The sequence below is a fragment of the Cervus canadensis genome, chromosome 28, assembly GCF_019320065.1.
Source record: "Cervus canadensis isolate Bull #8, Minnesota chromosome 28, ASM1932006v1, whole genome shotgun sequence".
Classification (NCBI taxonomy): domain Eukaryota; kingdom Metazoa; phylum Chordata; class Mammalia; order Artiodactyla; family Cervidae; genus Cervus; species Cervus canadensis.
In genome coordinates this window covers 3,298,481-3,315,870 of record NC_057413.1, presented here as the reverse complement: position 1 = coordinate 3,315,870, position 17,390 = coordinate 3,298,481, and the positions used below count along the sequence as shown (strand labels likewise).

At 49.8% G+C, this 17,390-nt stretch overlaps 1 protein-coding gene across 1 annotated transcript in view; it reads left to right on the top strand.

Annotated features, from left to right (window-relative positions):
* Positions 1–16,706, top strand: part of F13A1 (coagulation factor XIII A chain) — a 139,846-nt gene extending 123,140 nt beyond the window's left edge. Inside the window, exons 14-15 of the mRNA XM_043449561.1 lie at positions 9,803–9,939; positions 14,936–16,706. Of these exons, the coding sequence (XP_043305496.1) occupies positions 9,803–9,939; positions 14,936–15,089 (291 nt within the window). The 3' untranslated portion in view covers positions 15,090–16,706. The remainder of the gene's footprint in view (positions 1–9,802; positions 9,940–14,935) is intronic.
* The last annotated feature ends 684 nt before the right edge of the window (positions 16,707–17,390 follow it).

The following is a 17,390-nucleotide window of genomic DNA, read 5'->3' as shown; positions in this document are numbered from 1 at the left end:
TGTTGGGGTTCCTCCAGAGGTGCCGTCTCTCCCTTGAGAGCGTGAACTCAGGGGTGCCGTGACCAGGGCCCTGCTCACCAGGAACGGGGCGCACCCCTCCTGGCAAGCTCTCCCAGAAGCCACGGGGTCCCCTGCAGACCCCTCCCAGGGGTCGGGGGGGCCTCCCTTTCTGCTGATGTTCAGGGCTCCTCCTCTGAACCTTGCCCACCAGAGGCAAGGCCCACATGCTCACCTAATTAGGCACCGGCAGCTTGTCCCCATGAAGGGCTCAGGAGAGAGGCTTCCCAGATGGGAAGTGCTCAAACCACAGCACAAAATAGAATTTAATTGCCCTGCTGATAATAAACTGGACGTATAAAGGAAACTGATAGCTTTCATCTCTTAGACATTATTAATTGAAGGATTATTGGTGAGTCGTCTTCCGAGTGTATTTAGATGGCAGTTCAATTCCCCAGGGGCAGAACCCAAATAAATCCCCTCTCCTCCAGCTCGAGGGATCTGGGCCGGGACAGTATACTTGGCCAAGAGCTGCAGAGGGGCTTGTTCTTATTTTTGCTTTGTCTTTTATCTCTATAAGCACATCAGGAATGCAGTTCTTAGAGGAAATTTATTTAGAGGTAGGACTTCCCTGGTGGCTCAGTGGTGAAGAATCCACCTGCCAATGCAGGAGATACAGGTTCAATCCCTGGGTCGGGAAGATCCCCTGGAGGAGGGCATGGCAACCCACTCCAGTACTCTTGCCTGGAGAATCCCACGGACAGAGGAGCCTGGAGGGCTACAGTCCACGGCGTCGCAAAGAGTCGGACACAGCTGAGTGACTGAACGGCAACAACAGGGCCGCTTGGCTGGACTCAAGCAGGAGAGAGAAAGCAAGCCTGGCCTCCGTTCAGGTGTGCTCAGGAAAGGAGGCAGGAGCGTGATCACGTACTCAGTCCCCTAACCCTAACCTCACTGGCCACATCAGCCCCGAGGATGAGCTCAGTGGGAGCAGGGGAAGAGGCACTCCTGGGTGTCCCGGAGCCGTGAGAGGCCCTGACTGCAGAAATGGGCTGCCTGGCTGGGGTCCCAGAGCCTCTTGCCTTTCTCCTTTCTCTTGAAGCCTGTGCCCAGAGCTCTGTCTCCTGGGCACCCCGGCTCAGCCTCAGGGCTGGGGCTGCCTGAGGGCGAGTTTGCAGCTGTCTCTTGCCCACCCCCTCCTCTCTGGAGCAAATAGAGACCAACCTGGACCACGATGGGGCCCACCTGTCCGGATCCACATCAAGTCAACCAAAGCACTCAGGCCAGTGGACACGTCCTTGCCGCCTAAGAACCCCATCTTGCATGTGACCACATCGCGCGTGTCTCCCGTGACCACAGAGGTGGGAACTGGGTTAAATCGTGCTCCCAGTTAAATATTCCCTGCACCCGCCACGCGTGAGTCACAGTCTGTGAGCCTCATATGGAAAACGGCAGGGGAGACAGTCATTAAACTTTAATGAGTGCATATCTCTTTTCCCAGGCTATCAAAATATTTTGATGAGAAAAGTATATTTTATTAAAATCGGATGTAGAATTTTTCTCTGCCTTCCCATGTGTTGACTGTTGTAAGAGGCTTTAAGTCAGGAAAAGATTCTTCAGCATTTTGATGGTTGAAGTGAAAGTTGCTCAGTTGTGTCCAACTCTTTGTGACTCCCATGGACTATACAGTCCAGGGAATTCTCCAGGCCAGAACACTGGAGTGGGGAGCCTTTCCCTTCTCCGGGGGATCTTCCCAACCCAGGGATCGAACTCAGGTCTCCCGCATTGTGGGCGAATTCTCTACCAGCTGAGCCACCAGGGAAGCCCTGATGATTTTGATGGTTAATGAAGGGCTGTTTGGGGGAGAGGAGGGGGCAACACAGGGAATCCTGCTGGCCTGCAGGGTGGAGGCTGGTGCACGGGAGTCGTGGTGTGGGACCTGGAGCACTGTGCCGGGGGCTTCCCCCCAGTCTCAGAAAGCAGAGAAGGGTCCCAGGGTTCGTGTCCTCACCCAGGTCAACCAGAGCAAGAACACTTTTTGTAGAGAAGCCCAGAGCACAGGGGCTTGGATGGCCAGACCCCCTGGGCTCATCCGCCTACCTGGGCAGCTTTGGGTCATGTCCTCAACACCTCAGATACAGAATGGCCCAGTAATATTGCTGGCCTTGTAGGCTGCTGGGAGGGATAATGGAAATAATTCTCACAAAGAGCTGAACACGGTACCTCTGTCACGGTAAGCACACACTGGGGTGGTCAGTGGTAAAGAACCCACCTGCCAAAGTAGGAGACGTAGGTTTGACCCCTGGGTCAGGAAGACCCCCTGGAGGAGGAAATGGCAACCCACTTCAGTAGTCTTGCCTGGGAAATCCCGTGGACAGAGGAGCTTGGCAGGCTACAGTCCATGGGGTCGCAAAGAGTCAGGCATGACTGAGCGGCTGGTCATTCCTTCACAGATGGAGACCAGCATCCGTCAGCTTCCGTCACTCACGAGCAGCCACCAAGTTCCCTGTCCTCCTCCTCCTCCTCTTCTCCCTGTCTCTCTCTCTTTCTCTCTCTCTTTCTCTCTCATACATCTTCTCTCTCTGAATTTCCCCGCCCAGTCATTTGCAAAGTGAACACCACACTCATAGTTGTGGCTTCACTGACTCAAAGGGCCTGAACTTCAGCTAATCCAGGAGATAGTAAAGGACAGAGGAGCCTGGCATGCTGCAGTCCGTGGGGTCGCCAGGAGTAGGACACGACTGAGCGACTGAACAGCAATCATAATACTAGCCCCATTGTTAATCGCGATCGTATATAAAACACAGCATTGTTGGGGACTGAACGCGTGCTGTTTCTGAGAGCTCAGCCCGGCCCAGGACCTGGTGGCAGCCGGCGAGAGTCGCTCCCTCCCCGCCCCATGCTCTCCGTGCTGGGATCCCACGCAGAGAAGTGCTCCAGGCAGCAGGGCCCACGGGCCTAGAGGGAAGGTAACGCTCGCCTGGTGGCATCGGACTGGGCCCTGGGTGTTGAGCATGAGCGTTGTTCCCTGTGGGGCCCTCCTGAGAGGGAGGCCCGTCCCGTAGAGCCTGGAGGAGACCTGGGGAGGGGGGTGGGCAAGGAGAGGCGGTCTCACATCTCAGACCTCCTACTAAGACCTCCTCTCAGTATCTGGGAACCGAACCCTCCCGGTGCCATTGAAAACAACCCGCGTCAGCCGCCTCTTTGGGCCCATCTCGTAGGATCGTCCTGCAGCCGCTGAGAACATCCTTAAACCCCAGCGGAACCCGTTTCCTCCTGTGAATGAGGAAGGTGTTTGCCAGCGAGAGGGGCTCTGTCTCCTGAGGAGCCCAGAAGCTGGGGGCTGGCTGCACGCCCAGATGGCCCCTGAATCGAGACGCTCTCTTGCTTTCCCTTAAGAACCCCTGTGTTCCCCCTGGGGCCCACCGCTCACCCGAGGTCACCTGTAGCATCCTCCTTGCCCGCCTCTGCCGCTGCTCCGGGAAGCCCCGATCGTAACCAGGGAAGAGCCAGGCGGGCCTGGAGGCCGTGGTGGCTGCTGGGGCCGACGCCCCAAATCCCCGTTCATAACCTTTATCCAAACTGGGGAGCCCCCTGAGGACTGGTGAGTGTCCCCCAGATGCTGGACAGCCCCCAGGAAAATTGTGAGACTCAACTGCGGTTTCACTTTGTTCTTGTGAGAACTCAAATACCTGGAAATTTCCATCAAGGCAAAAAAAAAAAAAAAAAGAGAGCGAGAACAAAACTCTGAGCTCTAATTATTCCTAACCCCAAACCCTAAACCATCTCCCCTCCCAGCCTCCCACGGTTTCTCCGCGATTCTGTCGGTAGCGACCCGCTCACCAGGACGCAGCCCTGCCGCACCCATGGCCCTCTCTTTGGAGGGCGCCGGTGGGAGCTGCTGGCTTCTCTCCCGTGTGCTTCTCGGCTTCAGCCCCCAAGAACCCAAACCCACGTCACTCCCCACGGGGGAACGTGCGGATGAGAAAGTTCTCCTGGTCACCCTGGCAGCGCGGTTTCCCTTTGAACCTCCACAACATTTGGAGTCAACAAAGGCCGGTCTCGGATGCTCTGCCGCACACAGTATCATGCAGAATTCTCCCGGGAACCTCACAAGACACTGATGCCCAGAGAGGTCAAGTGACCGGCCTGAGGACACACAGCAGCGGCCGCTGGCCTTCAGGTGCTGAGGGCAGCCCGCCTTCCCCTCAGCTTGCTCACCGTGGCCGCTGTCCTCATCTCATCCCCTGCAGGGGTCTCCTCAACACTGCCCTGAACCCCCTGTCGAGAGAAATCAAAGTCCACCTGAGGGCCCACCCTGAGGGGCTCCGAGCTGGTGAAGCCCAGATCAATATTCTGATTGATCAGCATTCTGATCAATATTCTGGGACCCGGGAGGGCCCAGACCAGCCGTGGCTTCACCTGCTCAAGTAGCTGAGTCTCTCTCCATCCTCCGCCGGTCCCGGAGGCTCAGGCAGTCGGCACCCCACGGCCAGGAGCGCGCACCCCGAGGGCCCCACCCAGGCGCGCCTCTCCACCTCCCTCTCGGCGTAGGTTCGAGAAGGAAGGGGAGAGCTGCGGGTAACTGGGGACCATCAAATGTGTTCTCTCCGCATTCCTGCTCGCTGCTTTCTGTTCTTAAGAACAAACACACGGGCAAAGTAGAACATCGAGGATAGCCAGTCCTGTCTACCTCGTCATACGATCACGCTGCGCTTGAGCTACTAGCTCTTCTTTGAAATAAGAACTCTGTCTTTACCTCACTTAGAGAAGACTATTATCGTGTCAGAGCCCCGGGGTTACCTTGCCATGTTTGACTCTGGCATTGAAATCCGATTCTTCCCCCGTAAAGTCAGAAAGAAGGAGTTGAGTTGTACACGTTTTCAAATTTAGTTCAGGATCAAGTTGTAATCACCGAGCTCCACTGGTCATTCAGCGATGGCACAAGCTAATACTGCAAATGCCTCTTCAGTGGGTTTCAGGAAATAGACTCCTTTCAGCGAAAAAGGAAGTTACTATTTTTGCCTCTCTGCTGTCAGAGATGACAGGGTGTGCAGCGTTTAAAGATGAATGCCCTGGAGTCAGAAAGACCTAGATTCCTATCTGGATCCTGCCGACGTCCAGGGTCTGTAACGTGGGCATTTTGTTTGTCTTCGACGTTTTCGTTTCACGTCAGTAGGATGAGGATGATGTTACTGCCCACCGCCAAGTCCATAGAGGATCAGCCAAGATAAAGTGGGTGAAACGGTGAGCAGGGTGCCTGCATCACCGTGTGACGATGCACGTGACGATGACGTGAGTTGCTGTCATGGTCGTTACTGGTCAGAGTCGGTGCAGAGGGCGCGAGGCAGGGACTCTGACACCAGACCGCCTGCGGTCTTCCTTCCCCCACTTGCGGTGTGAACTGAACAGGTCGCTTCACTTCTCTGCGCCTCACTTTGCTCATCCGTAAAGTGAATTCTCTGAGCATCTACTTCATAGGGTTGTGAGGATTAAATGAGTCAATGTAAGAAAATCCCTTACATCAGCATTGTCCAGGAGGAGGTGGTGGTTTAGTTGCTAAGTCGTGTCCGACTTGCGATCCCAAGGGCAGAGGAGCCTGGCAGGCTACAGTCCATGGGATTCTCCAGGCAAGAACACCGGAGTGGGTTGCCATTTCCTTCTCCAGGAGATCTTCCCAACCCAGGAATCGAACCCGGGTCTCCTGCATTGTAGGCGGATTCTTTACCAACTGAGCTACAAGGGAAGCCCAGTAGGATGTTCCCTAATTACCGGAATACCCTAAATATGCCCCGTTCAGTATGAGAGCCACTGGACACATGTAGATGTTGAGGACTTGAACTGTGGCTAGGACAAGTGAGGAACTGAATTTTTACTTAATTTAATTTAAATTCATTTAAACATTTAAATAGCCCCATGGGGCTGGCAGATACCATCCTGGACAGTCTTGGAACCATGGCTACCTGTTGTAAAACCATTTACATTATTTAGTTTATGCCAACTGAGCTGGGCTAGAGTGAAACAACCGTGGTGGTATTGGTGAGTGTGATTCACACACAAGCAACCGCTTACTACCAGCAGTGATAATGCTGCTCATAGTAGGAGGAGGAAAAAGTTCATTTTCCAGTAATAAGTCATGGAATACATGACTGGCAGCACTTGAAATAAGGACTGTGAGGTGAAGTAATAAATCATGTGAATTATATTGATCACTAAGTTCATTCTTTGTCAAACTTTTTCCTTCATTTCAGTTTTGATTTTGAATATAGCTATATATATATATATTGCAAAGCATATACTCCATGGAAGAGATCTTGTGATTTCCTAAAAAGTAGTTCTTTCCCAAAAGTGTGTGTGTGTGTTAGTAACTTTCTTGTTTACCAAAGAATCAGAATATTGATCTTTATCATGAAAAAAAACAAACAAACATGAACTCAGAATGTCAATATTGGTGAATGGTGTTTAACTTGAAAAAGTATCATCTCTTATGTCAACATAAAAAAACAGAAATACTTTAAATGGAATATTGGGAAAATCGGAGTGCAGAAGTATTTGATGTCACTGAGGATGACGTATGTTTCATCCTGTCCCTTGGTCCAAGTGATGGCTGGCCGTCCCTATAGTGAATATACACTTCATGGCACATCGTGTAAACCAACACATACTGTGAAAATCCTATGTGTGTTCTCCATTTTCCTCAAAAGGAGGAGGAGATATCGCCTAAGCAGAAGACGGTGATGTTGAATGTTGGGTTTTTATGTTCGGTTTGGTTTGAGTTTCTAAATTTCATTGTCTTCTCAGCAGTCAGGCCAAGGACGTTTAAATTCCAGGGGCAGGAGACAAATGTCAGAAAAGGGATGCTGAATCTTTGTCAATTGCAGAAGGAACACTCTACGATCTGAGAAGGGCCCCTCCTTTCACCTCAGCCTGCTTCCTGCTCCCATATCAGGGAAGGCTGAGAAGTACTTATTTATGTACCTCTCCAGCAGCTTATAACAGAGACCACATCTGGGGGCAAACTGATTAGGCATGATACATGAAATTTTCTGAGAAGACTTCATATTCTAATCATACTCAGACCTACAGCCTGTCTCTGAAGGCCCAAACACTGGGCCAGTCTTTCAAATACTAAATCACCCTATCTCTGCCATCAGTCACCTGTGACCCACTTTCCACAGCCGAAGAATCTTCCTGTAGATCTAGCCTACCCGTATGTAAAGGATCCTTAACCTGGAGACCGCCAGGCCCCTGAGGGCCATGGATAGACATCCTGTCCTGTAATGAACCCCCTAAAACCACATGCAGGGTGTGTATGCACCCTGCATTTGTCACTGTGTTTGTCTGCAGAAGGAAAGGTCAGTAGCTGCTATCAGCTTTTTTCTAAGGGGTTGTCCCTATAACTACAATAGCATGCCATGAAGAAAGCAGATGGCTCCAAAATATTTTTCCTCCAAAATCAAAGTGATCATAGCAAATGCTTTCGCCAGTAGTGTCTCTGAAGCAGTTCTACTTTCTTCAATTTAGACAGCTTTTGTAAATGTTATCTTTATCCTCTATTTTTAGAAACCAAAAAGTGTTCTGAGATTTTTTTTTTCTTAGGAAAAATATGTTGGATGAACTTGAGAATTAAACCAAAGATTCTATGTAAAGTATTCCAGTAATGCACTTTTATACATCCATCCCTTGTGTATCCATGGGGATTGGCTCCAGGACTCCTGCAGGGACCAAAATCCATATCCACAGGTTCAGTATCCCGAGATTCAACCAGCTTTGCATCCTGCTGTGCGTGCCAGGTGAGGACACGCTGCTTGGCACACAATCCATGCTTCGTAGGTGACACCAGCTGCTGTCCTCACCACCATCATCCACGCCTGCTCCACCCCTGACTCCTCTTTCCAGCTCTCCACCCATCCCACCTTAAGGGGTGGAGATCTGAAAGTAATAACCATGGAGAATTGGCTGCAATTTTCATTTTTCTTTTGGATTATTTTTTAGTTATCAATGTGTCTTAAAGAGTAAAGTCATAAGGTTTTTACCCTTCACTCTAGAGTCTCCCAGGTTCAATCCCTGGGTTGGGAACATCCCCTGGAGAAAGGAATGGCAACCCACTCCAGGATTCTTGCCTGAGAATTCCATGGACAGAGGAGCCTGGCGGGCTACAGTCCCTGGGGTCACAGAAGAGTCGTGCATGACTGAATGACTGATACTTTCACTATTACTACTCACTAGAGTCGATAAGGGAGAATCTTCTTCTTGGGGCAAAGTCCCTCCTTTTTCCCTCTGTTCTAGCCAGGCTCATTTCCATTTGACTTTTCCTGTGTTGTGCACTGATTAAAGAAATAATGTAGTGTAGTGGCTGGGTTGCTACATGGAAAACTCAAGCAACCAGTAAATTTCCTTTTTAAGCAGTCGATCTAATGTAGCACATGTTTACTGGACACCAGCTAGATACCGGGTTGAAAGTGTGCTAAAACACAGTGAATAAAGCAAAATACCCCAAGTTTTGCTAATCCAAATGATGGAATTGAGCCTGTAATGTCTTGAGCCATGTATCGTGTTAGCTGCTTTATATGTATTGTCTCATCCTGGTCCTTTCCTAGCAGGGAAGAACTATTATTATTATCTTGTTCCCAAGTAATTTAGAGTTTGCAGAGATCCATCCGTTTGGCATACCAAGCCCCTAAACCAACAAATGCCGTAGCTCCCTAGCCGTTTTCTATCACATGGTGTCGGTGCTGGGAAGGCAGATAGTCCCAAGTGTGCAGTATTATACATGGTGAACACAGCCTAAGAGCTAAAACAATACCAACAACACCCCTAATAATAGCATTTTACATAGATTACCCCATGGGACCGTCCATCTTGTTTCAGAAAACTGAGTCGCAGAAAGGTTGAGAAGGTCACCCAAGACCTCACAGCTAGGAAGGCTTGAAGCCGTCGTTGAACTCTGGCCGCTTTGCCACATACCCAGTGCTTCTTTTTTTTAAGCTTTTTATTTTGTGTTGACATGTAGCCAGTTAACAATGTTGTGAGACTTTCAGGTGAATAGCGCAGGGACTCTCAGCCTTACACGTACATGGATCCATATTTCCCCAAACTCCCCTCCCATCCCGGTCGCCACATAGCATTGAGCAGAGTTCCCTGTGCTGTCCAGCAGGTCCTTGCTGGTTATTCATTTTGAACACAGCAGCGCGTACATGTCTGGAACACAATCAGTACATCTGAGGCTTGTGATACACAAACTCACCCCAAACAGCCTTCATCCTCCCAGCCTCAGATGTCCAGACTGCGGAGGAAAAGTCTCTTTTTGCCTATTTTAGCATTCAGATTCCTCTTCTTCAATGGTGAGGACTCCCTCCTTGGATGTATTTCTTTCTCAAGTACCTCCAGGAGCGTTTTTTTCCTCTTGAACTCAGGGATCCCTCCCGTCCTGGCAGGAGACCTGAGCCCTTTCCAGGAGCAGAGTCCACCTGTCCGCCCTGGCCGCCGAAAGCTGTTCCTGCCCGGAGTGCACTTCCACCTCCTGCTGCCGGGAACAGCCGGTGGCCGAGGTTGTTAACCTGAACTCTAATTAGGGTGGTTTTCATAATGAGGAAAAGCCTGTGATTCTAATTAGCAATTTTCCATCTTTCTCTCAACAAGTATCCCCCAGTCAAAGCAATATCCTCATCACATTGGTTCCTTTGCCAAAAATGGCCACGCTGTAAAACAGAAGGAAAAGCAAAGATGGGTAAAGATATAAGGGTGCAGAAAGAGGCTTTGTGTGTGGCTAACACACTTCTTTCTCCTCCAACTCACTCCTCAGGTCCGTGGTGCTCAGGTCGTGGGTTCTGACATGGTGGTGACGGTTGAGTTCACCAATCCTTTAAACGAAACACTGCGCAATGTCTGGATCCGCCTGGATGGTCCCGGAGTGACCAAACCCTTGAGGAAGATGTTCCGGTGAGCACTGGGGGGAGGTGGGGACGTGGGGTAGGATTGTGGGAAGTTCTATCTCTCTCCATCTTTTCCCAACTCACATCTAACCCCCAGTGAACATGTCTGAGAAATTGTTACTTCCTTATTTACAAGTCTGTGGGGCTTGGGGTAAAAACGGGGTTGGTTTGACCAGCACTTCCATCATTCAATTCTTAAAACCACTGTAATGAGATAGGTACTATTATTAGCTCCCTTCGGCAGTGGAGGAATCTGAAGCTTTGAGAGACTGACTGGTTTGTCCCAAGCTGTGCAGTGTGTAGAAGTAAGCCTGCATCCAGGAGTAGGCTGGCTGATTCCAGATCCCCAAAGTCAAGAGTTTTGCAAACTACCTCCCCGTGTATTCATTCTTCTAGTCTTTACAGAGAACCCACTAGGAGTCAGGTGTCACAAGTGAGGACCCTGGCAGGAGTCTTTTCTTTCCAACCCTACTCCAAGATCTTACCAATCCAAGCACTCTCTAGAACTGTTGCTTTCAGTACGAAAAAAAGGTGACCCTAGGGAGTTCTGATGCCGGGAAAGACCCTGATGTTGGGAAAGATTGAAGGCAAAAAGAGAAGGGGACAGCAGAGGATGAGATGATTAGATAGCATCACCAACTCAATGGACATGAATCTGAGCAGACTCCAGGAGAGAGTGGAGGACAGAGGAGCCTGGCCTGCAGCAGTCCATGAGGTCACAAAGAGACACGACTTATCGACTGCACAACGGCAGAGAGTTCTAGACTTGGTTTCCTATTTAGGGGACCAACAAGCACCCCAGGCCCGTTGCTTGAAGGTCTGCTTTTGGCACACCTTGCACCATCAGACTGTGCCTACAGTTCTCAGCTTCTGTGACTTCTAGTGACAAAGAGTGTCACAGACAGGACAGCCCATTCCATGGTCAGGTAGTCCTAGGGGCTGGAAAGCAATTCCACCTTTCAGCCCCACCAGTGGGCCTAAGTCTGTCACCTGGGCTGCACAGAGAAGAAGGTGCATTTGTCTCCCACCTAATGGCTTGCAAATGTCTGCACACCGCTGTCTGATCTTCCCGTGTCTTCCCTATTCTTCCCCGACTTCATTCCCCTCACCCCTAATGTGGTTTCAGCTCTCACCCTGGCCCACATCCTCCAATCTGTCAGTGCTCCTCTTAAAGGGTGACACCCAGAATGAATCCCAATCTTGGAGGTTTATTACTTTCATTTCTACCACAAATAAGTCCCCATCAGCATCAGTCAATCCAGCATATTTCCTGTGGGGTGACCTTCTAAGGCACAGAGAAAGAGGTGGAGGTATGTGGAAGCTGCCTCATGACCCAGATATGTTAGGAATTTCCCCAGCACCCTTTGTGGCAGACTCTGAGTCTGTAAGACAGGAGCAAGGCCCTCCTTCACCCTCTCTGAGATGTCTTTAAGACAATGTCCCCCCTGAAGACTGCATTTCTGTCGAATCACAGCACTCACAGCTTTTGCATCTGAGCATTTAAGAGGGGCCTAATGCCAGCAGATGCGAGGAACAACAGAGAAAATAGTTTGAGTGCTTTAATAAAAAAAAAACAAAACAAAACACAAGCACAAAATATAACAACCTTTCTATGCTAATAGGGAAACTGCAAAAAAAAAAAAAAAAGGGGGGGAATTAAATTAGAAATCAACTCCAGCTAGCGGAAGAGGTCAGAGGAGCGTGCCCCACTTTCGTCAGAAACGACAGTCTCGCTCACCCGTTCTCACACCTTCCCACTCGACTCAGATGCAAGAATCGCTCAGGCAAAGTGAAACACGTTTCTTCTTCAAAGCAGCCCCCTGCTGGAGCCAATTTTTCCTCCTCCAACAGTAACCCCACAAGCTTCCTCTGAGGGTACCAGAACCTCCTGCCATGTTGACGCCGTGGCTGTGCAAGAATCCCACCTTGGTCTCAAGCCAGTGCAAGGAAGGAGGCAACCTGTGCTTTAGAGGAAAGGGCGAGTCCCCGCACGGAACACAGACCCACCTCTGGGGAGACACGGCTCAGAGGCTGAGTGTCCAGGTGCACTCGGTGTGTCTGAGTGCTCACTCGTGTCCGACTCTTAGCAACCCCACGGACTGTGGCCCACCAAGCTCCTCTTCCATGGGATTCTCCAGGCAAGAATACTGGAGGGGGTCGCCAAGCCCTCCTCCAGGGGGTCTTCCCAACCCAGGGCTCTAATCCCTGTCTCCTGGGTCTCCTGGGTTGGCAGGCAGATTCTTCCTTCTGAGCCGCCTGGAAGTTCAGATGCATTGCTTACGGTTAATACCTGACACTGGGGAAGGGTGAAGGGGGGTGAATTGGGGAAAGGATGGAGGAGGCCATTCCTTACATGGTGGATGCAAGGCAAATGTTCCACCCACACTCTGCCTTAGGCTCCATCAGTAATCACTTCAACACACAGATCTGTGGCACGTCAGTAACAGAGCCCGGCCCTCAGTCGCTCATGGGGGTGCAGGTCCAGAAGGTGGATCTCTGCAAAGCAAGGGAAGCTCTGTTCCTCAGAGACTGTCAGAAATTGGAAATGAGTTGACACAGTAAATGTTTTATGATCCAGGCTGGGCTTGGGACTTTAGGGAGACCACTGCTTTCCCTGTTTTCTCCTGACTCCTCCTCCTCGCACCTTCACAAGCAAGACAGGAGCCAGCCAGCACCCATATCCATCTTATCAAACGACTAACACAGCTGTGTACCCTGTCCTGCGAAAACCTCATCAAAGAGTGGCAGGTCCATGTGACAACCTGGACTCTTCAAGTGCAGTTCTTTGGGACCAACCAGAACCCTTCACGAGGCTGTATTCTCTTCTCAGATACACACCTTGAATAGTCAAGGGAGTGCCCACTCCACTCGGCCATGCACACCCCTGCCAGGGCCCTAGGTGGCAGGGAGTCTGGAGCTCCAAGCAGAGGCTCTGGTAGGTGGGTGCAGGTGAGCAGGGAACTGAATGGGGAGTAGGTGGTGGCGTGTCCGTGGCCCACTCGGCACAGCCGACTCTCCCCTGAGATGATTTACCTTCCTGCTCTGCCCATGCCTCCTGCCGCCATCCTTGGTGCTCAGAGGTGCTGTCCCCCAGAGACCCATAGCTGTTGAGTTTCTGCTCTTGATAACACCAGAACATCAAATAATTCATCTTCCAGATGCATCTTTTTTTCTCTTTAAAAAATTACCAGGTTCAGAAAGTTATTTTAGGAGAAAAGTTCCCCGCTTTGCGCTGTTGTTTGAGATTTTGAGTCTCTCAAGTAGGACAGAGGGCTGGACATGTGGAGGACAAGCAGTTTATTGTAATCATAATCCCCTAAGCCTGCCTGCGTTCGGGATGATAAATGGCCAGCACATCTTGATAGCTCAGCACATTACTGAGAATCATTTATCACCACACCTATCCCTGGGAATACAGGGCTCTTCCAGTATTACTCCACTCACCCAGATGGGGAGATGATTCTTTTCTTTCTACGTGCATGCCTTTATCTGTAGGAAAATGCATACTTCGACATGGATGTGTCTGTTTGTACATATCTTGGATATGATACTCATGAGCGAGCATGGGTACATGGATAAATACCATTATGGGGGCAAGTTGATGAATTAGAGCAAATAATGAAGCCTCTCCAGCCTTCTTGCCTGGGAGATCCCATGAACAGAGGAGCCTGGCAGGCTACAGTCTGTGGGGTCTCAAAGAGCCTCACATGACTGAGCAACTAATATTCAATAATTCATTCAATGAAGTGAAGCTCGGGGGTTACAGTTTCTGTTTAAGGGAGTTACCTCCCTTCTGTGGCCCTCAGCCAGATCCCTAAACTGGACAGCTATTTCACAAAATGTTCCTGGTGGATCACTTGGAAACAAAGGAAAAGAGAATGAATGGATCAGGGTTTGCTCTTGAGAAACAAATATCTAAAAACCTATATTCATATTGAAATGACTATTTAAATTAAGGACAGAGAACTGTTTCTCTGCATCCAGGCAGGAAGAACTTTCCTCAGTTATGTTACAGAGAGTTCAGGCAGATCAAACCATGACCAAAGCTGATGGTAAATAACAATGACAGTAGCAATAGGCAGCAGCCGCATATATCTAATACATGGCATTTGACCGTATCTTGTCATCGTTCCAAGTGCAACACAAGTACCAACTCGCTCACTCTGTCCACATCCTCTTCAATATTTCATAGTGCCCACCTTTTACAGGTGAAGGAACCCATGGTGAGGTCAGTGTGTTTCAAAGGTTCAATCATAAAATCAATTTACCGAGTTGGAAAAATTCTCCCATATATAGGCTATGTATGTGCACTGGTCACATAATTTAGCTTCTTAGTAACTCAGTGAGATCATGTATATAGTCACATTTCTAAAGAACAAATGCCAAATTAATGGAGACACTGAGATTCCCAAAACCAGAGCCTAGAGCAGCCCCAGAGAGAGACGCCCCCAAGCCTCAGAGGCATTTCCCAGGTCACCGGCCTCAGATGACAAACACATGGCGGCAAGGCACGTGGGCAAGTGACCCACGCTGGGTGAAGCAGGGTCGTGAATAACAGGGCGGGCAGGGCGATGCTCCAGATCCCGGGCCTGAGCACAGGTCTGTCCCAAGGGGATTGGACAGAACGGGTTAAGAGCATCACGACCTCAGTATAGGAAGTTGCGGATTCAGATAGAAGTCTGATCCCAGGAGGGCACTTGAGCCCACATGAGCTGAGGGAGATCAGTCATGTCCATGAGGCTACCGTGGAGGCTGGGGGCTCTCGGCATGGACCACGTCCACCAGGAGGCAGGGTGATGTATCCAAACCATGACCCACGGGGCTGTGGCTGACCAAGCCTCGGACAGGAGCCCTCATCGGGGGGTGACTGGGAACCCGGCGCTTCTGTCTTCCAATCACCATCAACGGAGAGAAAGAGAGCCGGTGACCCAGACCATCACAGTGGGAAACGCGATCTGCCTTTCTGGGGCGTAAAACCTGTCCTGCCTTTTCCGTCCTTTCAGGGAGATCCGGCCCAAGTCCGCCGTGCAGTGGGAAGAGCTGTGTCGGCCCTGGGTCTCCGGCCCCCGGAAGCTGATTGCCAGCCTGACCAGCGACTCCCTGCGGCACGTGTACGGCGAGCTGGACTTGCAGATTCAGAGGCGGCCTTCGATGTAGATGTACAGGGGGGCTGAGCTACACCCGGGCGCCTGGCCCCTTGTAGTCTAGGCTGAGGAAATTCTAACGCAAAAGTAGTCAGCTCTTGCTTTAACTTAGCTGTGAAGCCCTGGACAGGGCTGGATAGGGTCCCAGAGTGGTGACGGCGTGTGTTTCAAAGACACACTTTTCAGTGTGGCTATTCGCTGTGCAAGTTCGTTTTTAATCACCCCACCTTCCAAAGGATTCTGAGCATTAGCTTTAATTAAGCCCTAATTAGGCTCTCGGAGCTCATAAGAGTAAAAGTCATCATTTATCATCTCAAATGGCTGCGGCTGCAACATCAGAGGACTTCCCTTGCCTGGGGATTTGCTCAATACGTGGCCTCATGTAAAACAGGGCTTCTCATCCCCCTACTCAGCCTTTTGGGGATCACATTCTCCCCAAAGGGAAGGAAGGACATGATTTGGGCCCTAGAATTCTATTCCCCTTTCTTGGAATCAGGTTGTAGCCTCCGTATCAGAATATTTTTCCCCAGGAAGTGAGTGCAGCATCATTTTTCTTCTTGGCAAAGCCAGGGAAAGGTCTTCCATCTTGCACCTGCGGCAAAGCGACCGCCTGCCAAATTTCACAGATTTACGTTGTGAGAAGAGGTGGCCCCATATTAACAAATTGCATTTGCGGGGAACTTAATCCCCGAAGAGGAGATAAGAAAGCAGGTGCAATACTCAGATCTATTAAATAATGTAGTTTTATAGTGCTTTTTATAGGAGGCGTCCCACCACGGCCCGAACGGGAAGAATCGATGGCCCTAACTTTAACCCTTTGGGGGCTGTAGTATTAGAAATTAACCAGACCGACTTGGGACAGTGGGGATGAGGAATTAACCTCCTTTATTAGTGATTATACTTCACCTATCTCTCTGGAAGCATCTCCTTGGCACAATGACGCAGGTCCAGGTCCAGTTTTAGAGACCAAATAAACCCAATAAGTTGGAGAAGCTGGCAGGTTAAGTGACCAGATGTGTGGAAGGGCAGCCGCTATTTCTCTCATCCTTCACATCACCCACGTTGAGACCTCAGCTCGGCACGCAAGTACTAGAAGCTAATACGGACTCCAGCCTGCAAACAGCCAGGGCTACTATACAGCCGATGACAGAGGACATGGATATCATTGGGATTCGTCTCTAAGTTTCCAACAGGCAAGCGACCAAATGTTTACCTGCAAGGCTGATTTTTTTTTTGTCCAAATTACCAGATTGGTATGCCTAGAGTGTGATTTAGGTCAGTCAATTGTGACTCTTAGCAGAAGAAAGCAAAGATGAATAGTGAGATGGGATCAGGGGGAACGCCAGAGTGGAATTATGTGTGGTCTATCTAACCACATCTCTAGGCCTTTGAGATGGTTCCTGAACCTGCAACACTGGAATCCGTGAGGGTTAGCCAGTCCCCTCCACAGACACCTCATACCTAACTCTACTAAGTAATCTCCCAGCATTTGCCAAGGCTTCCAATACTCAGCTCTAAAATGAAATGCACTTTGCTGGACTGTTAAACTGGCTTACTATAGTATATTCTTATTAACTAGAATGTAATCAAAACTTAAAATAAAGTTAACCTGATTGCATTTGCATCTGTACAAAAGTGAAGGCTTTTGCTTTTCAATACGACATACTACTAACCACAGCTGCTTGAGAAACCACGCTTCCTTGGCAGCCGGTGGTTCACCCTGGAGAGTGAAACAAGCATCTCTCCTTGAGGGGAAATAACTCAAATGGGTAGTGACGTTACAGTTAGCTTTCCTCGCGGCTCTCTCTACATTTTATTAACCTCACTCAACTAAGGAGGAAGTTTGGTTCAAAAATCAGCTTCCAGAAACTTCAAAACCTCTGCAGACACTTTCTTCATGAGTAATCTCATGAATCATTATGATGACTCAGTGGACAAGCCAGCATGAACACCTATCATGACGAACACCTTTTGTAGTCTTAGAACAGAGATGGAAACGATATGAAAAATATGTATCAGAGGTCCTGTATTCACGGCTGACATCACTGAACAACCACATCTTCGGGCCTCACGATCCTTCTCCACGCAGAACTCCAACCATCTATTACAAACTGATATGGAGTTGGCATTCAGAATAAAGCCTGTTCTACCTACATTAGGGTCAGCCCACCCCCTTTGACAACTGAGACTCCAGACAGTGCAATAATGCCATGGCTCTAAAACACATAGTTTGGTAACAAGCAGCGTGGGCTTCCATGCTGGCTCAGCAGTAAAGACGCCACCTGCCAGTGCAGGAGATGCAGGAGTCTCAGGT